We start from the raw sequence: 21,419 nt of genomic DNA on the forward strand, positions 1-21,419 counted from the left end.
TTACATTGTGGGTGTCTTACAGAAGTTGTTTTTATGTATTAAAGTTTGTAAACTTCATAATCCCTCCTGTGTGTATTTTAAAGGCAAACTATTTTTTCTAAAATTCTTGTCAAAATCAGGTTCACTTCACTTTTATTTTCAGATTTACCAGTACTAAAAGTTTTAACATTTATGTAAGTGATAACAAAAACCTGAGGTTTTCTCAAGTGAAAGTCAGTTATAGGTAACCTATTTTTAAGTAGTACAAATTCAGAAATAGCTCACAATGGTCAATACAGAAAGTGTTGACACTTTACTGAAACTTACTTCTGATATAAGTTATCTTTGACATGTTCTGGGATTAAAACTCAATGTGAAGTGGATTAGCATTGCATATCAAATTTCATTTATGGATTTTACTTGATGGGATGCGTTTTCCTCAAAAAAAATAGTTAAGCAAGTAATCCTAATGATGTCATTAAGGCAGTGTGGATTATAATGAGGGCATGTTTATATTCCTTGTCTAGTCATATTGACAAAAGGTAAATGCATGTTGACCAAGAGCAACTGCAAAGCTACCAGCTAAGAATCTGACACCAATTAGAGAAATACCCAGGCTGGAATCTACAGTAAGGATTTGTCATGCTCACCTTATTGTGCAGGAGTTTGGTCTCACTATTTCGAACATGTCTTGAATGCATGTCATCCAAAAAAAGAACAGTTATTAGGATTCACATTGTAATAATAATTTTCCAGTTGCTCATGTTGAACAATAAGATTGTAAAAGCTGGTCAAAAAACACCGTTAGCAAGTAAAAATACTGTTTTCTAAACAGCTGTAAAAGCATGATCTCATGAAATTCTGTAGCTATTTTTCTTTGAACATAGAGTTCCATCATCACCAAGTTTAACATAATCAGGTTCAACCTCATGAGTTTAACTTTATCAGTTCATAGGACTTAATTCTCCTTTTAATGTACACAGATTATAATAGCTATGTTTACATGGAGCACTTTCAATCCAATCAAACGTCCAGTCAGAATAAAAATGCATCATGTAAACATGTAAGCTGAATTGATCAGCCTCAGTTGGAAAGAAGTTTCAGTCCGATCAAGAAGGGTGGTTTAAACCTTGTCATGATCGGATTAGCAGGAAAAAATATCCATGTATACGCTCCTTCCGATTGTTTTGTAGGGTACGTTGTCTCTGCGCATGCTTTAACCACGTGGGGGTCACGTGATATAATGCATTTCAGGGAAAACTTGAACAATGGCGGCTGCATAAGAGAACGAGACTTTAGAAACTGAACATGTTAAGGATATTTAAGCATTTAGATAGTTAAAAGATTAAAAATAAATGACAACACTTCTTCCAAACTAGTAGGCAGTGCACATGTCAAAAGCATTGCAATTGTATTAAACCTGTCCATGTAAATACAACTGATCAGATCCCTTCATCTACCATCCATGTAAACATATCAGCTATGATCTCCGATCAGATTGATTTCAATTGCATAGATGAAATATGTGTCCATGTAAACATAGATATTGTCTGATTATTTGAAAACTCCCTGTCAAGCAGATCTCAGTATTTACAGGGAGAAAGTTTCACTTTTGGCTTCCTTGATGTGACCAGTGCTGTCTCAACTCATTGGTAATTAAAACAATGAGAAGTTGCAGCAGTGCAAAGCTGGGATTGGTGGTGACTGGCAGGAAACCTCCCCGTCTGCAACAGCACATTCAGTATTCCCACTTTGTTTACAAAAGTGCTAAAAAGCAACATTGTCTTTAGCTAACTGTAATTTGTTCTAAAAAATCCCTCTTTTAAGTAAGAAAAATTATAAATACAGAATCATTCATTCCACAACATAAAGCTTTAGATACTTAATGATTGTAGCTTGTGTGCTGCCCCATTACACAAAGCAGCAAAGCATTTGGGATTTTGAATGTTGGAAGTGTTGTGTATCTTTCAGGACCGCGCTCCATACCCCCCAAACAGACTGACAGCTACTACGACACTGACTGTGGACGTCCTGGATGGAGATGATCTGGGCCCCATGTTCCTGCCTTGTATCTTGGTGAACAACACTCGTGACTGCAACCCTCTCACCTACCGTGTGGCTATCCCTGAGTTTACTGCACCGGTAAGAATCAGACAGACAGGCAAGTGTGAAAACACTGCTGCTCAACAAGGTCAATACTTTTCCTTCTGTTAATACCATCTGCAGCAAGCTTGTGTTTTTGTCTGTATTATGTATTATGCACATTTGATTCAGATTTGTGATGCGTCATTTGAATACCCTAATTGCCTGCTTACACCTCATCTTGCTTCCTCAGCTAAAGACAGAGTAGGTTTTGCTATCTCTGCCTCAGCATTCCTATTCCATTGGGATTTTTTGCTCTGTTTTACCTGCAATCAGAGCTGAGAGGTGAGCTGACTTTGACAGCAAAGCACCTCCAGAATTCACAGAAGGTAGAAGAAGACAGAGGAAGATAGCATGGCAGTTGAGAATAAAATATCTGAGAGTGAGGTGGCGAGAGTAAGCAGTAAACCAATAAAAACTGCATGTAGATCTGTTTTTTTTAGCAATATGTCTTATATTTATTGAGTAATTCTGTGCATGAAATTAATATCATAATACAATGTTATGATCCAGTTGGCATTGTTATACCTTCTGAGCATGACAGTTTGAATGTTATGAGGATTCTAATCATGTCTCTGGTTCCCTCCTGTACTTCAAACACATCATATGATGCATGAATTAGAAACACTAATTGCACTCAACTTTGAATGTGCATTCCTGTATAAATGCTCTTTATCATGTAAATGTGAAATGATCCTCACAATGTTACATCTGTTTTACTAAAGAGTGGATTGCATTAGAAATAACACGTTTGTTCTGATGAAACTCAAGTGTGATAAAAATGTGGAAAGTGTTTAGCGGAGCTCTTAACCACTCATGAAAAAATTACTGCATCAGGTATGGGTGAAGCTTAGGTGATATAATTTGAACAACTGAGATTAATAGAATTAAATTTAATTAACCCAGAGCATGAAATACTATAAAACCCAAAAGCCTACAATAAAATCACAGTGGGATATACAATATTGTACATAGTATGGCTGAAAATATTGGAACTGTTAGCTTCAGGCCTACAATAAGATGAGACAAGTAATGAAAAACAAACATGTGCAATATGTGTATGTGCTGCATATACTCGGAATTGGCCGTGGATAAGGCAGTCACATTGTAAGTCACCGCTGGTTGTTCAGCTTTTTATGTAGAACTTGTACTTATATTGTAAAATTTATTAAACTAGAGAGTTGCAGAACTGTTAAGCACGCATGACCAAGAGGCATGTATTTTTGAAACAATAAAAAAAGATAAAACACATTTGAAAATTATTATTTTAAGTAATTAAGTGATTTAAAACTAATTTCCAGCAGGTATATATCCTAATGTCTAGAGGGTGTCATGACAAAGGAGTTTGCATGTTTTTCTCGTGTGTGCGTGGGTTCTCTCAGGGTCTCTGGTTTCCTCCCACCATCCAAAGACATGCATGTAGTTAATCGGTCACTCTAAATTCTAAAGGAGTGAGTGTGAGCGTAAATAGTTGCCTCTATATGTTGGCATTGCAATGGACTGGTGACCTGTCCAGGGTGTAGCTACGTCTCACCTGCTAATTGCTGGTATAGTTCCCAGCTACCCTGAATTGGAATTAGCAGTATAGAAAATGAATGAATGAATGAATGAATGAAATAAAAAAGCAGAGAAAAAATGACTGAGCAGCTAAGAATCACCATAGTGATGAACATTAGTGGCATAATACATGTCCTCAGTTTGACAAAGACTGAGTCAAAAATGCAAATACAATGTGTAAAACCCTGGATGGGAAGTAAACTCCTGAGTTTATAACTTTAAAAAACCCCTTATGTTGCAAAAAACATGAAATAATTGTTTTCTGTATGTCATTATCACTCTCAAATAGGGCTGCAACTAATGACTATTCTGATAGTCGATTAGTCACCGACTATTAAAACGACTAGTCGACCAATCGGATTATGTACCTCATGATTATTATAAATGGATCTTATTTCACTTTCAGCTTTGAAATCTTGCATTAGCTTGTTATGAAAATCTGCCGTGCCTCCTTTTTAAATGTTCGAGCATTGCAGATGTACTTCCGTTTTCTGCATCTTACCATGTGATGGCAGAACTGATGGCAATGGGAGACCATTTCTAAATAGTAAAAACCCAACTGTTTTCCAGGAATGTGGTAAACATTTCCAGAAGGGGAAAGACTAGCTGACCCTGTCATCGAACTGTCTCTAAAAACCTTGCTTGGCTGCACCAAAGTCTTGTAGGTGTCCATCCTCTTTGGCAATTACATCCAATTTCTCACTGAAAATTGTTCTTAAGAATGCCACAACTAGGAAATTAACAGCCATGTTTTGTTACTGTGTCTGCCAGCTGCTGTCATAAACTACAGTTTTTTTTGTTTGTTATTTTGGAGCTACTCTTCATTTACAACTTTTACTAAAAGGCACCAGGTAGCTTAGAATTCATGGTCCCAGAGAAGGTGAAATTTGTCATAAATTTTTTGATTATCCAACCTACTAATTTAGAGAAAAAGATGTGAAAGATCAATTTTAATTTAGTTTGAAACTGATCTCTGCATTTAGAGCAATGCTTGCTTGTTGTTTGTTCAGATGCAACTTTATAAACCTAAGCCATTCTGTAATGGTCTTTATAGAGAGAAGATACTTCCTCCTGTCAGCCCTTCCAAGCAAGCTATATTTGTTAAGTGTACTTCTACAGTAGTAGCGGTTTAAAAGTTCCCCTGTTTCCATGATGGGTCCTTGACTGGTTCTTGACTGGTCCTTGACTGGTCCTTGACTGATCCTTGGCCGATCCTTCACAGGTCTGTGGGGGTAATGTAATCCCCCGCAATGACGTCGTCAGCGAGGCTCTGCCCCTAAGCAGCCCAAGTAAAAAAACAGCTGCAATCCCTCTTTTGTCCACGGGGAGGAGCAGTGATTTGATCTTGCTGCTCTCTAAACTAGGCATGTCAAACTGGTCCAGCAAAGGGCCGTGTGGCTGCAGGTTTTTGTTCCAGCCAGCCAAGAGCACACAGTTTGACCAATCAGCTGTCTGAAGACTGAGATCAGTTGATTGAATCAGTCAAATCTGGTGTGCTGCTGCTTGGTTGGAACAAAAACCTGCAGCCACACGGCCCTTTGCTGGACCAGTTTGACATGCCTGCTCTAAACAGTTTATAATGAGCTGTGTCGCTCATTTGTTGCATTTTTGCCAACATTTAAAAAATGATTTGATTTGAAAATGGCGTCAAATAAATGTATCAAAAAAGCCGACATGTGTAGCTAATGGTGTTATGAGGCAAAGCACAACCTCCTCAAGTCGGCTAAGTGGTGAATGTCACTAGCAGCGAGCTTTCTAAACATCCCGAGGAGCGCTGCCAGCGGTCATTTGACTGCAACGTAAGTTATTCACAGTGGGGGTTGATACAGCTGCTGCGTAACTGAATATTGACAAAATCATAACGTAATATCGGCAGGTAAAAATAACATAATACTGATAATGTGTAAAGCAGGGATCACAAAAGTCCGGACCCAGCCCAACCTATATTCTGAATTAGGCCTCAAAGTGCTATTATCCTAAGTAGATAAGTAAATAAATGGTTTATACTGTGAAATGAAGTGTCCCTGGATTTTATTCATAGCGATCTAGTGATAAAACGTGATAAAACGTCATACAACTGTGTCTCAGCGGTGGGACAGCTGCCTTCCCGCTGTCTGAAGCAGGCACATGCGCAAAGGCTGGTAGGAATGACAGGAACCAGCAGCCTATCATCACACAGGGTTTGTGATCTTACAGCCAATCAGAAGCAGAGTAGGGCGGCCATTTATTACAACTCCATAGCCGTGATATACGACAGTTTGGCTGAGAAAGAGTCTCCCTGAGCGGCTCTGTGGAAGTTTAGACGTGCTAAACTGCTCGTAAATATTGATGTGTTTACTTTTCCAAACAAGTAAGCAGGTAAAACTATAGACAACAACTATATAATAAAAGTCCTAAAATACCAGGTTCAGCCGTTTAGTTTTTAATACACTATAAGCATGGTAGCGTGACTGGCGGTCATCAAAAGACCGCTGGCGACGGTTCCAGTGTTTAACACTAGAAAACCCAGAGATTTCTTACCCCTCTACCATGCCCAGAGTACAACCAAAAGGCTGCCCGGTTTGAAATTAACAATTCAATGGCCAACAATTAGCACCTTTACATTTGTAAACACAGCCATTACCTGCCGTTAGCTGTTCAAGCATACTCCTTGGGGGGAGGAGTGTGCTTGAAAAGAGCCTTGTGGACTGTGCTGTGTAGTTTCACTCACCACAAACGGTATTTGTGCTTTTGACCATTTCTCACATTTTCATGTACCCTTTATTGAGCATTGGTCATGTGAGTTTTCATCGTCATCACACTATTGTACGCCCAGCTTGCTTTCAAGTGAGAGATTATCACGTTTCTGTTTCCACAAAGGCAAGAAGGAAAGCATAATCAAGTATTTCAAATGAGAGATAATTACATTCCTTTTGACCTGGGAACAGAAAAGCAAAATCAATTTAATGTTCCTCACTTCCTAATATGGTGCAACAAGGTTCACAGTCCTCAATGTTTTTAGTAAAAAAAAAAAAAAATTAAAAAACACCTTACTAACAGGGTGGAATGGAACATAACAGAGTGGAACAGAATATAACAGGGTGGAAAATATTTGTTCCCAATTCCAAATAAAAACGCTTCAATGGCCAGATGATCAGCAATGAATAAAGATATTTCTACAGTGATCCAGATTTTTTGTTTGTTGTTTTTTTTGTTTTACATTTTAGATTTTGTAAGAGATGGGTGTGTTTTAACAACAGCAGTTTTATCCGTGACTTTAATCGATAATTATTATCATTATCCAGTGTATAAAAATGTTGGTGTAAAAACGCCAAAGATAGATAAGCATGATGCTGAACTTCGTGGTCTTAGCTCCTGGTTTGGTGTGTCTTGTTCTGTTTATTATCATTCTGAAAGGTATACCAAGTTGTGGGCTGCATATATGCAGCCCACAACTTGAACAAAGGCTAAATTCCTCAACATTCGCACTTGCTCCATAAAATTACCATCTCCAAGGCTCCTCCACCACCACTTTGACTATTGATTGATAAGTAAATGAGCCGCAGTTTTGTAATTGTTGCATTGTCAAAACAGTTCTGTTAGTGTTGTCACACAAAATTCAGTAGACTAGTTGGTTCCTATGCAGTGAATTTACATGTTATTACAAAAATACACAATAATAAAATAGGCAAGTGGCAAGATTAGAATAATGTTATAAGTTCTGCGCAAAGACTCCTTTTTCATTTTCCAAAACAAAACTGACATAAACAATCTTGAAAAAAATGTGCACGTAGGCTATGAGGAAAGAATGAATGCAATGAAGTAGGGACTGGTTGAATAAACACGGTTTAACTGGACGCCTAAGCGAGCGCGTTGCAGGATGGCTCCAGATTTTATTGTCAAATGGTTCCAGGTCAACCAAGTCCGAACTGCTTAGAGCAGAGTCCTGCACGGTTCTGTTTTGCTACGCATACCTGCCCTAACCCGTTAGAATGACTCCCGAACCCGACTCGTCACCAATGTATTTATTCCATTTAAATCCGAACCAGACTGATGTTTAACCCGCGACCCGAGCCATTAACGCATCATTGCCATGCTGCACCGCTTCTTTTCCATTATTATAGCCTATTGTTGTTTTATCATTGTGTTAATCTAAAACACATAGATAGCCTATGAATGTTTATTTTAAGCTTGCTCAACATTTTTAAAACAGCTTTATATTCCTCTGACTGAACCATTTCAGAGTGAAGACTAAACCAGACCAGTGTGTTTTATTTTGCCACTGAGAGGGTATTTATAATAGGCTACTCGGAGATTGCTGTGCTTTAACAAAATGTAATCCACCTTTCCTGGCAGCAGCTGTGTTCTCCGTTCCTGGACTACAAATCCGGCGGCAGAAAACTCTGCTGCGCAAATACCAGCGTAAAATAAACTTTCATATATTTTCTCTGTGTTGTTGTAGTATATTCAGATGATAAAACAACAATATAATAAAAAAGAAGACTCGAAAGGAGGAACCGCGGTGCAGTAGTCTATGGCACACGTTAACGTTAAAAAGCACACTGCTTGTTGTAAATACTTGGTTTATGCTTTAAGAGGTAAATATTTTGGTTAACATGTTGAAGAAATATCGTTGTTTCTTTTTTCATCTCTTGCTATGCTATTGAATTTGGCAACATTAACATGGAAATTCACTGCATTAGGACCGACTAGCCTACTGAATTTCTGGTAGCATGACAACACAAACTGGACTCGTTTGACCACTCTTACCCAATGTGCAACAATCACAAAACTGGGTCACTTGTTCAGCTGCCTCATTGCGGCTCATTTACGTATCAATCCACAGTCAAAGTGGTGGTGGAGGAGCCTAAGAGATGGTAATTTTCTGGAGCAAGTGCGAATGTTGAAGAAGGCGCATGTTCAAGTTGGGGGCTGCATACAGTACCTTTTGGAATGGTAATCAGAGCGTGTCGGGGAATAGCCCACCTGGAGGGGTGACGTAATCGGGATTCCCGGCGAGCAGGAAGTCGCAGCACAGCGAGTGTTGGATGTCCCCCCGCGATTAGACACATTGAAGTGGAAGAAATTATCTCCGATCCTGCGTGGGGCTTTTATCTGTCGCCCTGTCTTCTTATGGAGGTGAAATAAATAATATGAGAATAAAATAACCCTTCCTAGCTACCTCAAACAGATTCTGTGTTGCTTGATCCAAATCTGATTTGTCTATGTTAATAATGCTAATATTAAAAGATTAATCAGTATGATAAATACATCCTATTGAGAATAGAGCTAGGGGCTGTGATCCAGTATTTGAAAGGTTTTATTAACCTACTAGCATTCATTTCTGAATAAAACAATTGGCAGCGCACAAGCATGTTACAATTTCACATTCCACGTCAAACGATGATTATGTATTAAGTTTTATGCATTTTTATGAATTGTGACTGGCCATCAGAGGTGCTTTGAGTGGCGCCTCTGCCGGTCAGTGTAAATTCAGATAAAATCTGACAGACTACGGGCGATGAGAAGTCTGTGAGAGAAGCGCCATCTTCTGGGTCTACCCTATATTACAAGGAATGGGTGGAGTTTGATTAAAACATCGACACTCCCAGGAGAAGGAGGGGGCCTCTCTGGCGGCTGGAAGTTGGAAGGCAGCTGGCTGGAACTGGAATGGAACTGGGCTGGAAGCCAGCAGGTATTCGGCTGGCTTTCAGCTTGGATGGGAACTTTTAAACCGCTACTACTGTAATTATACTGTCATGAACTATATCATATAGCAGGCTAAATGAGGCCTGTAGAGTCTCAGATATTGCTCTTGGGTCTATTGCACTTTCTCTGATCGTTGCAGTCTGACATTGTGGTGAACTTTCTAAGACATCTGCTCTTGGGAAGATTGGCAGCTGTCTGGATTGTTTCCCACTTGAGAATAATCTTTCTTATTAAATACTGGATTTGTTTGGCAATGGCCTTATAACCTTTCCCAGACTGATTATTACCAAGTCTGTTGGTCAGTTGCTTCTGTTGCATCATTGCTTTTGATTTTTTCCTTGGCTAAAAACACGTCTGAGTGCATTTGATTATGAGCACCTGACTGGTACTTGCCCGCTTTATTAATATGGAATCTACAGTATAATGGTTGGATGTGGGGTTGTGGAAAGTACTTTTGAGTTGATAGGTCCTTACCTTCTGTAAACAATGGTCAGAGCTCTCTTAGTTTAGAGAAGGATTTCTGATGGGGGAGTCAAACTAACAGTACTAGTAGACCACAGAAGTTTATTAGTTAAAAAAAATAAGGAAAGTCAGATCTCAAATTTATTTTAGGAGTTCAAGCTATATATTTTCATGTAATATGATCAGCAATCTGACACAATGTGAGTGCTTTGTCTCATCCAGAAGAGATGCAGTGCTGATATCATTAATATGATAACTTGAATCACCATGAAATTTTTTATGTTTGAGTTGTTTTAGATAGCTAAAAATTCACTCTTGTGGTGGCCCAAATCTGTATGTGTCAACGTAGCTTCCCCCCTCCTAATCCCTTTTAAATCTCCAAACAGAGAGAACTCTGACCTCCGTCTGCTGCAGATAAGAAGCGAACTACAATAAATGATCACACAACCCTGTTTGAAAAAATACCAATAAGATATCTCTTTTAAAAGGTAGAAAAAGAAAAACAGTTTGAGATAATGTGCTCTTGCGATGCTAATTTCCATGTACTACAGATTTTTTGTGTTACCCACCAAGTTAAATACAGTTATTTGTTCATACAGGTCCTGAGGTATACAACTCTATGTTCCTTATAACGGATATTTTTCACTTTCCTCTTGATTGGTCTGTAAACATCATTATTGCTTCTTTTTGTGTCATTCTCTTCTTTTCATGCTGCAACAGTGTCAGTTGTAAATTTGTTTTCCTCTGCGTGAGAAAATGTATGTGTTGCATGAAAACATGAGAGAAGTGTGAAATTCTTGAATCTCACGCGTACTGCCTGGCTTTACAGTTTGCAGTCAGTTTTTGGCTTTTCTCCATTCTGCAGTTGAACCGTTACGCTAACATGTCTGTCCACCGGGAGATTTGTCTACACATAATTGATGAGTGTATTATAATTAATGACAATGGTTTGACAAGCATTATTAAGTTGATCTGTATTTATTTATTTTGCCCTGGGGGGGGGTGTATAGTGTGGGTTCTGGAGTCCCCAGGATAATGACTGCTGAAGGAGGGTATTAAAGCTAATCATCATTGTGCAGAGCTAGGGGGATTTGATTTAGTGCACCTTCATACATTGTAAAAGCGAGAGGGCTGATTGGAGAGGGGTGTAAGGATTATTCCAGAGCTAAGGGATAAAAATATGCCCCTAGGGGAGGGATTCCTCTACCAGAAAGCTGTTGGCCATGTGCCTCTCTGTGCTAAGGAAGTTCGACATGGGCCTATTTACATTTTCACAAATACTGTAACAGGGTTATAAAAGTATTTTGCATGAGTGGAGTCATTCCTAAATGCAAATAATTAAACATATTCCCACTATCCCAAATGTTGGTGAAAAAATGTGGGTGTAAAACACCCTTACTATTTGTTTATAATTATGCATGAGCAGGAGAAGTATCATAAAGGACCACAAACAAATGACCCTTGATGTTCATTACTATTTAACCGTAATTATGAGCATGCTGATTAGAAATAGATCTAAGAGCACCTTCTTTTTTTAACAAAGTAAAAAATAATTTGCCAGTGTGCTAAGGACTGTGGCTGTGAAGGCAAGGACCAACATCAGTGAACCAGACAATATCGGATAAATCAGAAATGTCTGATGTTTTGGAGGTTTTAATGCTCACTTATATATTCCACCACATACATATATATATATTGGAGAAATACCAAGGACTCATTGAAGAGATGAAGAAAGCCTGGCAGGTGAAGGCAATAGTAGTACCAATGGTTATCAGAGCACTGGGGGCCGTGTCCCCCACACTGGAGAAGTGGCTCCAACAGATACCTGGAGAAACCTCAGACATCTCCATCCAGAAGCCCTAGGAACAGCTAAGGCATTGGATAGGACTCTCAAGCTCCCCAGAACTCTGGTAGTGGACCTGAGTTTCAGATAAACAGCTACCCAGCCTACCCAGGAGAGATGGGAGGTTGGGTGAGGGAAGAGTTTTATAAATATGATGCTTTTTGGCACTAAATTTTATACCACTAGAAAACCTGTGGATTTAATTTTTAAGTGGTGCCACATTTGTAAAGAAAATGCATTTGTAAGATGAGCAGCAGAGTTGTGCCAATGAAAAATTTGCCTCCTTCTCTGCCAGTTCAAAACAGCTTATTCTGTTATAAATTCTGGAGATAGTCCCTGATGAGCCCTGCTCTGTGATGGCGAGCGTTGTCACCTGGGATAACTGAGTTTTGTCCCAGACTGTGGAGAGTCTCATCTTGACATCTGTCTTGATAGTACCTCCAGTGATGGCAAGTTTTGTTCTGCCAGTGAGGGAGATGCAGCCTGCATTGTTACAAACTTAAAGCTAAACATAACATTCCTCCACATGTCCAGGTACCATAGGTGCATATGTTGCCAAGATCAGTGCAAATGGGCATGGTGTGGAAGGGCAGTCATGGCAGGTGTCCTAGCACTACTATGAGACAGGAGATTTGGTGTGTGTGTGTAATCTGTTCCAGATTCATTGAATAGAGAGTCCTTGGTGTCAAATGTGGAATGTCCCAAGCATAAACCAGCTGACTGCTGTGCACCTGAGGAACTAGAAGCTTTAAACAAACGTCAAAAGCAGAATAAGCTGTTTGGCATTAGCAGAGATGGATTCGCAAGATTTTTATGTGTGCAACCCACACACTCAACTCCGCTACTCATCCCACCAATGTGTTTTCCTTACAAATGTGGTTCCTTTTAAAAGGGAAAAAACAAATAGCTGTTCAACTACATTGGATTCATTGCAAAGAAGCATTGTTAGAACAAAAACATAATCAACCAAACACAAATTTGCAAACGTTTATGCTAAGTATATATTCCTCCATAAATGGAATATGCTATCAGCAATAGAAGCTGGGGTGACACCCAATCACAGCAGCTCCTCTCGTGCCCTTTACATGCAGAAACATCTTTATGGGCCAGTTAGAGACAAGATCAGTCTCTCCAGAGAATGTTGGTTTATGTGGAAACATAGAGTTGTGAATAATGTACAGTTTATATGCCATAGTCAAAATATTAGTGTGAGGCACAAAAAATATTTTCTGGGGGAATAATTATTTATAAGCAGAATCTTCCATATTAGAATATTTGTCTGTATATAAAAGCAGAGTGCATGAAAAGCAAACACTAAACCTGCCTTTTTTTTTTTTTTTTTTTTTTTTGAAGATGACATCTTTGCAACATTAAGATAAAATAAATGTGTTTTTATCTGATTTTCCTGGCATATGTAGAGCAAACTGAACCCTTTGAACGTGACCCCACCCATTCGGGCTGTGGACATGGACAGAAACATACAGCCACCATCAGACAGACCCGGCATTCTCTACTACATCTTGGTTGGTACGTTCCTCATGTATCCTCATTGACTATTCACATTTAATGCTTTTTGGATCCGTTTGCCATGTCTCGTCCTCTGACTGTTCTCTCTGGTGTTCTTGATGTAACCCTATACTTTCTAATTTTTTATTGCAGGTCAACCAAGTACATATCTCGAGTATTTCACCTTGAACAGAACCACTGCACAATTGAATGTTCTGAAACCGATTAGCAGGGATTTGTACCAGAGGTTCACACTCATTATCAAGGTGAGAAATAAAGTTGTTTGACTTGATTTTTGTTGGATTCTCTGAAACAGTGTTTATTTTATTGATATTTGTAGGATGTCAGCTATAAGATTTATTTTGAGGATTTTAATGAACCCTACGGCCTTTACTGTAGGGTTTTACCTATTCAGCACAATGTAAAAGAAAACAGTGTGATGCAATAGGGAGAATTACTGCAGAATTTGAAATGGATAGCTCTGAATTTTTTTTAGATAAAAAAAAAACTTCTAAAGCTTTTAAAGATCAAAGCAAAAAAAGACAAAAATAACTTGCTTAAAGTTATGTAGCATCTTTATTTTTTCATGGTTCAGCCCAAAGTAAATAATTTATTTCTCCAATTCCTTTTTTTTTTATCTTTACCTATTTTTAAATCTCCAATTTTTTTTATTTTTTTTTATTATGTTTTATATTTTTGCTGTTTTTGTACCACCTCAAGTGTAAGTCATTTTGATAGCTTTATTATGCACTCTTACTTGCTTTACCTCAAATAATCTCATTTCTGAAGGCCATTAACTTTATCTTCACCGGCTTAAGAAACGTGGGTGAGAAAGATGTTATGATTTATGGACTTAGCTAGAGGATAGGCTGTTCTACTCTCATGAATCCTAATTCAGAGCTTGCTTCGGTGATGCTGGTGCAGAGCAACGGTTCATGTGAACTTTCCATCTACCTGTCACTAACCTCCCGACACATCTGAGTACTTATAACCTTTTATTTACAAGAAAAAAATGAAGAGCAAAGACACATAGTCTCTGTCTGCTTTGGACTGGATTTTGTGGAATGGAATGAGTTGAAAAGGGAAGAAGGAACAAAAAAACATAGATGGTAGATGTGTGTGGTGGTTACTTGGAGCCGTATTTATCTGAGTCATTTGGAGGAGGAGCAGCTGTTTTTTTTAGGATTTAGAAGAGCAAGATAATAGGAACGGAGAGTGTACTGATACATTAGATTTGGCTTATTTGAAATATATACCTAATGCGTTTGGTTAAACAGATGGTAAGTGACCCATAGAGTCACAGGCATATTTCAGAAAACACATCTGTTCTTTAATAGTCATCACTGATCCTGATCGAGACACATCCACCCAGATGACTCGGAGGAAATGAAGACAAGTGAGAATGGCGGATGGAGATGGAGCAAAATATTGTGGTAAATTAGATAAAAATAAATAAAGACGGGAAGATGAGGTGCAGTATGACACTTAAAGAATGAAGGAATCAGGATAGAAGGATCAAGATTGATTGATAAACGCTGATTTTTGGTAGCAGTGAGTTTCAAGCTGGCCTGTGTGTTGTTGATGTAGAGAGCAGGTCATTTAGCACCATCGCCAGTAAAAAGGGACACTGCAAAAGAGCTGAATCACCAGGCAACAATGTAATGTTGCATCCCGTCTTGTCTCTCACAGACAGAAATATGTGTGTTATGTGTGTAAATGTCAAGGAAAGAGATAACATCTAAGAATGCACATCAGTTCTGTCAATGAAAGCACTTTTCCCCAGGTGTGTGTGCGTGTGCAGACCGGATCTCTGGGGTTGGTATAGTGTGGGTAATCGCTATTATCACTCAGACAACAATATAATACAGAGGATTTTTAGAAAAGATAGTCTGATATTACATTGTGGTAGAAATAAGAAGTGTGAACCATGGCTAAAAGGAGCACAACTGGATGTCTCAATGTTGTTATGTTACAAGAACCCTTTTTATAAAGGTATCCACAAACAAACAAGAAGAAAAAGATATTTTGACCCATGTGGTTTTCCATTCATCCATACATGAACATGTTACCATCCACACTCTGAAACACAAGGACGGTGAAAATGGAGCTAATGTGCAAAATTAGTTCCAGGTTCTGGCTTAAACTGCCGCCTCAGTCCCCCTCTCCATATGGATTTTCAAAGCATTCATGTTTCTGAAGTCTGCCAGTGTGGGAGGCAGTGATGACATACGTACTTAAGAGAGGAGAGATTGCAGTGAAAGCCCAACTGGATCTCATTCATTTGGTTTGGTCTCTGTGGTGGTGTCAGATATAATTACAAGTTCATTTACAGCTTCTTAAAATTTTTTGACACTGCCCAATGGGACACTGCTTTGTACTAAGGTACCATGTTACTGTGTTACTGAAGCTGCTCTGTCACCAACCAGGTGTGCAGGAAAATGAAGGGAAACGTTTTCCATTCTGGTGATTATTACAGGTTTACACACTTCAATATGTTCTGTGACATGTCAATTAAATATAAACTGATTATACATACAGGTATAATAATGTATTCTTGCAAAATCTTAGCTGTACTAAAATGTTTATGTCCGCTTAGCTTGCATGTAATCTGTGTAAACAGATTCTTTGTCTTGTGTTCAGAATCTGCAGGTAAAAGGCAAAACATCAGGTTTTATTTGAAATTTGAGAAGTTTTGACAAATTGTTTGTGCTAACTTTGATTGCCTATATAAATGAAAATATAAATGAAATATAAAGATAATGTGTGATAATTAGGCTTACATGAGCTTATTTATATGTTTCTGCATTTAAACAATGGGCGATCCATGAAACACAAAGTCTTCACCTGGATATGCTTAACCCTTTATCCATAGCCTGAGTCATCACGTGATACTCACCATGTTCTTTTGTTAAACTGCATGATCTAGCATTTTCTAAGATTTGATCGTTTCAAATAAAAACTGTTGAATTTATGTTGGAGGAACTTATTTATTTGTTTGCTTGTTTATGTGCTTGTAAGTCTGCTATTGGCTTGTTTCAAATGATTTGGCAGCTTGCTTGGCCTCCTCCAATTTGGCAGCCAAACAGTCGAAACAGCAGTGTACACTATAACAGAAATAAAGAAAAATAATAGTAATTATGAATTTGTAAGTGAGAATAACATTACAACCCCCCATTATTAAAGTGACTTACACTTTACTATATTCCTTTTGAGTTTTCTCTCTCACTGCATTGACTGTGAAGAAGTAGTATAGTTAATAGGTAAGTGGTTAATTTTGACCTTTTTTTTTTCTGTGAACCTCCTAACAAATGGTCACTTATTTGCTGGAACAAAAGAGCCATTAATTTGGTCTCTTTGCAGCAAATAATGGTATTTGTGTTAAGTGCCATGGTAATTACAAAATTCTAATCCTAACTGGGGCCTTGATTAAATTTTGTTGACCTTCATTTTTGTATTTGCAATGACACTGAGAAAACATCTCTTTATATTTGTGCCTGCAATGGGACAGAATAACGTTCCAGACCAGTAGTTATGTTGGAATTGCTCCCACAGGGAAATTTATTCCATTTTATTCATTTGTTTATAGGCAGAACAGGACAATGGTCATCCCCTGCCAGCCTTTGCTGACCTCATCATTGAAATCCTGGATGAGAACAACCAGGCACCGTATTTTGAATTTGCAACCTATCGGGGATATGTGAGTGAGTCCTCCCCAGTGGGTACAACTATCTCCGCCAGTGCTAACCTCAGCACCCCCCTGGAAATCATCGCTTTGGATAACGACATTGAAGAGGTAAATATAAAACTGTGGGTTACTCATATCTTATGTCCATTCAAGTATGTGTGCATACAAATCATTAAAAAACTGATTAAAGATCCATATTTCTTCATCTTTTTGTGGTGTCTATTAACAGAAAATGCTCAATTTTATTTTATTGTTGTAGCTTGCTCCTGGTGCTAAACCTGTAGGTAAACTGTGTGCTTTTGAATGGAATGACAAACAGTAACAAAGGGATGTCCTGTCCTAATTATTTTGCTCTTAATTTCCGATTTAAGTCATTTTGAATATTGAGTATCTACTGATACAGAGTTTAATCCAATATTTATGTTTTACTACATTATACACAGCTGCACAGACTTTATAACTTAAAGTAGGCCAATATTAAATATCAGTGACACAAATTTCATTTAGGAATTTGATGGCTTAATAGCTATGCATAAACCTGGCTTCACATTTGATATAGTCTCCTTAGGAGCTTTTATATACAAAGGTCCCTTTGGAGAGATACCTTTGTTTAATCTCTACTTACTTAAGGTTTAACACTTTTATTTTACTCTCTTTGTGTAATTGACCTAAAAAAAAATAACCTAATTCCCCTGCTGTAGCACACTGTCAGTATACATGTCATCTTTAAACTGATGGCTGCCATCTGTTAGCTCACTATGTGGCGCACATTTCCAGTATTTTTTATTTTTAAAAGAGTTGGCTTTTACAGCTTGCATACTTGAGTTGCAATAAGTTACAATTAGCAAAGGATCAGGGTTTGTTAATTTATTTCAGATTCATGAACAAAACCTTGATCAGCTTTTTCCTCTATTTGCAAACTGACATGGGACATCCCTTCTTTGATTGCATGCATAACTTTATGAAATATTAACAAATTAAAGGCATTCATCACTACTGGACATATTTTTTTAACTCATAGTCATCAGTTTAATTATAACTCCATTATGGAGAAAAAAATATTTTAATTACTAATGAATACAAATTAGTTCTCCAGTAGTGATCCGTGTTGGTGTGTGTGCAAATAATAATTTAGCTGATCCTTTGACTTTTGGATCTAAGTGTGTTTAAGTTTGTTTGAAGTGTTTGGGTTTATATATATTGAAATGAATTTATAAGTTAAAATGTATTCAGTTATTCTCTACTGTCTTTTCAAAAATATTCTTTAAGGAATTGGTTCTTGTCTGTATACTTGGATGAAGGATGTGTTCTAACTTTTTTCTTTTACAGAGTTCAGAAACTGGTGTGTGTGTGCATATTTTTGTGTTCATTCGACACAGTGTGGAATTCTTCTGAATCTACAAACTAAAACTCTGATGGAGGAAAAGAAACTGTACACACACATCCAAAACAAATGATCACTTCCTTTGGTTAATCTTTCAATATAACTCTTTACTCAGTCTGTGGAGAAGATTAACAAATCAAAGTGGAGACAGAGACAACAAATCCAATTAGCCACCCCGTCCAAACTCTCTGAAGAAGACTCATTGATGGAAGATGGTGAATCGAAGCTGGCTTGCAGCAATGGATCACTCTCGACTATATTTGTTGACAAAGGAATGATTACAAATCTTTGGTGCTTTTGGTAAATTGTTCTTAATGCAGTGTTTTCTAATTGTTTTCTTGTTGAATACTAAACAAAAGCTGTCACAGCTCATTTTTTACAAACATACAGTAAAAGTTTTTTTTTGTTTGTTTCTTTGTCCTCTTAACTAAATCAAGTTAGAAAAAACCTGTCACTGATGCAATTATGCTGTAAAAAAAGACATATTTTTTTTATGGTTCTGTCATCTGCCTGTTCTCGAATGGTTTCTAAAGACAGATGGGACACCTGCCAGCAGATTACTTTTGAACTCTTTGGCACATAAAAATTTTCTGTTTGATAGGTTTCTCAGCTCCACACCTGCGGCCATGGGGAGAAAAAAAAAAAAAAAACAGTGATGAAACACTCATGTTACCATGGTACCATGTTTCTTTTGACGTACCTTTTCCTTTCAAAGACGAAAGACCCACTGTTGAAGATTACCTTGGATGACTACACCACGATTTACAGCCTTACCCCAGCTGGGATAATCCGTTACCTAAGGCTCCTCAAACCTGTGGATCGGGAGAAGCAGTCAGCCTATACTTTCACGGTGAGTCTCCAACTCAGTTTAACTATCTGCATGACCGCCTCCAAGTTCAGTGACCTACATTTTCCAGTATAAGTCACAGGTTAGTGCTAAACTAAGAGGCACTTGGGGACACAAAGCTGACTTGACAATTTCAGAGCAATATGACCTGTTTTTAAGGGGCAAGAAGCATCAAACTAAGACAGTCTGTTCATTTGTTTTAACAGACTGGCACATCAAGGAAACATAATCTCCATTGTTTTGTCAAGAAAATAAGAAGGACATGTGCAAAATTTAAATGAAGATATTGTTTCAGTAAGATCATTTCTTCTTAAGTCCCATTTATTCTCCCTTACGTATGTAAATAGGGATGTCACATTCAAACGCTGTCATACGTCGGCATCCTCATACTTCCAAGCATCTTTTACGTTGTCATGGTTTTTAAGCAATTCCTCCACTAGTGGGCAGTGCTGAGGTCCAAGTTCATTCCCATGATCCAATGTCAGTTTCAGATACCATTTGGCAGCAGTAATGTATCGCTACAAAGTTGTTTCCAACTGCCCAACAGGCCCTAATAGTCTTTTTTCAAAAGCACATGCAATTTCTACAGTTTTCCTTGTCTTCATCCTTCTTCCGCCCTTTTTTTCTGAGTCTTCCTCTTCTTCTTCTCTGGTTCGTTTCTTTTGTTGGTCACATGTCAGGCATTCTGCTCAGCACTGCCCCTGCAATTTCCTGTGGTATTGCTTCATTTTCTGTGTCAGGCGATAGATGACTAACCCATGCAGGAGACGAACAGACCTGTCTGTCTGTGTATCTGTCTTCTGTGTCGAGGAAAAATGGGCCTTTAGACTTTTAGATAACTGAGTTGCTTATACAACCACAAGAGTCAACACTTGTTACCCAGTCAGAAAGCAGCTTCTAACCAATTTTATGATGGATTTTATATTAAGACTGCCTTTATTTATCCTTAGATACTGATGGTGTCTTACCTTTCTAAAAACAAGGAGGAGTAGTTGGAGAACTGATATATGGTTTCTACAAATGTCACAGCACAGCGCCACACACTAGCAAACGGATATAAACACGTCAGCCGTTTTCAATGTGCACCTTGGCTGATTACCAAAGAAATGCAAGAAGACAAAATCAGAGGAATAAAGGAAAAGAAAGAGCAAGAACAAAAGATAAGACAAGAGTCAATATAAGATTATTTGTTACTGGCTGGAGAGAACTCACAGTACTAGTAGGATGCAAGATAGATGCTGAATTAGCCGTTGATATGGGCTGTGTCACTGAGAAAATTGCAAAAGTTCTGTATTGCATCATTAAACTCTATATTTGGCATTTTCATAGCCATAAATTGAGTTAACTTTCAAGTCAGTGTTTGATCCACAGTGCAGTGTTATACTAATTTAAAGATTGTAGATTATTCACACTACACACTTGGTCATCAGTCTAGTTTACCAAAGGTTCTTACTTCTGGAAATATAAGAGCTACTTTCATACAGAATATGAGAGCATTCCCTCAGAGCATTCAGAGTGTGCTCTGAGGGAACTGCAGATGTTTGTGACAAAGAATGACTCATTTGACTGTGTTTTAATGTTATACAGGGTTTGCTTGGTAGAAGTGCTTTGGACATCAGCAGTTTATGAAACTAGGATATGTTCATATCATGTACACAGTCATCCTTTCTCATGCTGTCTGTGTTGATACAATGTAGTTTTCTGTACAAGCTAAGCTAAGAAGCTTTTAGCCTTGAGATCCTTTCTGCCAACAATTTACAGTGGAAGCTGTTATCATGCAGGCAGCCAGCTCTGTTGCCATTTTTCTTTATATAATGAGGCCATGTTGTGGAATATTTACTCCTCTCTACCATGACTCATGTCTGTTGCATGTTTCTAGCCAAATACCCATGAGTAAACACTTTTGGGTAAGTGGGTTAGATATTTCTGAAAAGATTAAGGCAGGATTAGGTTTCTAACATTTGTTAGCTACCATCTATTTCTGTCATCAGTTAATGTTTTTGCTAATAAAAAGCTAAAGATCCTAGTCTCGATAAGTGTTACCTTGCAACAATTACATACTATAATTCTTCTGTTGGAATTTGCTCATAGAAAACTATGTTATTAAGGAATGTTAGTGTCATCACAGATGATTTTACTGATGCCCACATCATCTTTCTGTTTTCATTGCATGTTAAGTTGGGACAGCTGTTTACAATTAGAAAAACTTAAAAAGGGGAATGAGTCATATAAATTACCTAGGGCTGAAGCAGGCAGATGTATGTCTATTCAAACTCGTGGTAAATAAATAAATCAGACAATGTGGTAGCAATTCAATGATATCCCT

At 38.0% G+C, this 21,419-nt stretch overlaps 1 protein-coding gene across 4 annotated transcripts in view; it reads left to right on the forward strand.

The window, feature by feature from the left end:
* pcdh15a (protocadherin-related 15a) overlaps positions 1-21,419 on the forward strand; it is a 249,930-nt gene that overhangs the window by 121,547 nt on the left and 106,964 nt on the right. For all 4 annotated transcript variants that reach the window (XM_042010341.1, XM_042010343.1, XM_042010344.1 and 1 more), the window contains 5 exons: positions 1,951-2,121; positions 13,090-13,198; positions 13,331-13,443; positions 16,764-16,970; positions 18,962-19,096. In XM_042010341.1, the coding sequence (XP_041866275.1) occupies positions 1,951-2,121; positions 13,090-13,198; positions 13,331-13,443; positions 16,764-16,970; positions 18,962-19,096 (735 nt within the window). The remainder of the gene's footprint in view (positions 1-1,950; positions 2,122-13,089; positions 13,199-13,330; positions 13,444-16,763; positions 16,971-18,961; positions 19,097-21,419) is intronic.

This window comes from Melanotaenia boesemani, chromosome 16 (assembly GCF_017639745.1).
Source record: "Melanotaenia boesemani isolate fMelBoe1 chromosome 16, fMelBoe1.pri, whole genome shotgun sequence".
Taxonomy (NCBI): domain Eukaryota; kingdom Metazoa; phylum Chordata; class Actinopteri; order Atheriniformes; family Melanotaeniidae; genus Melanotaenia; species Melanotaenia boesemani.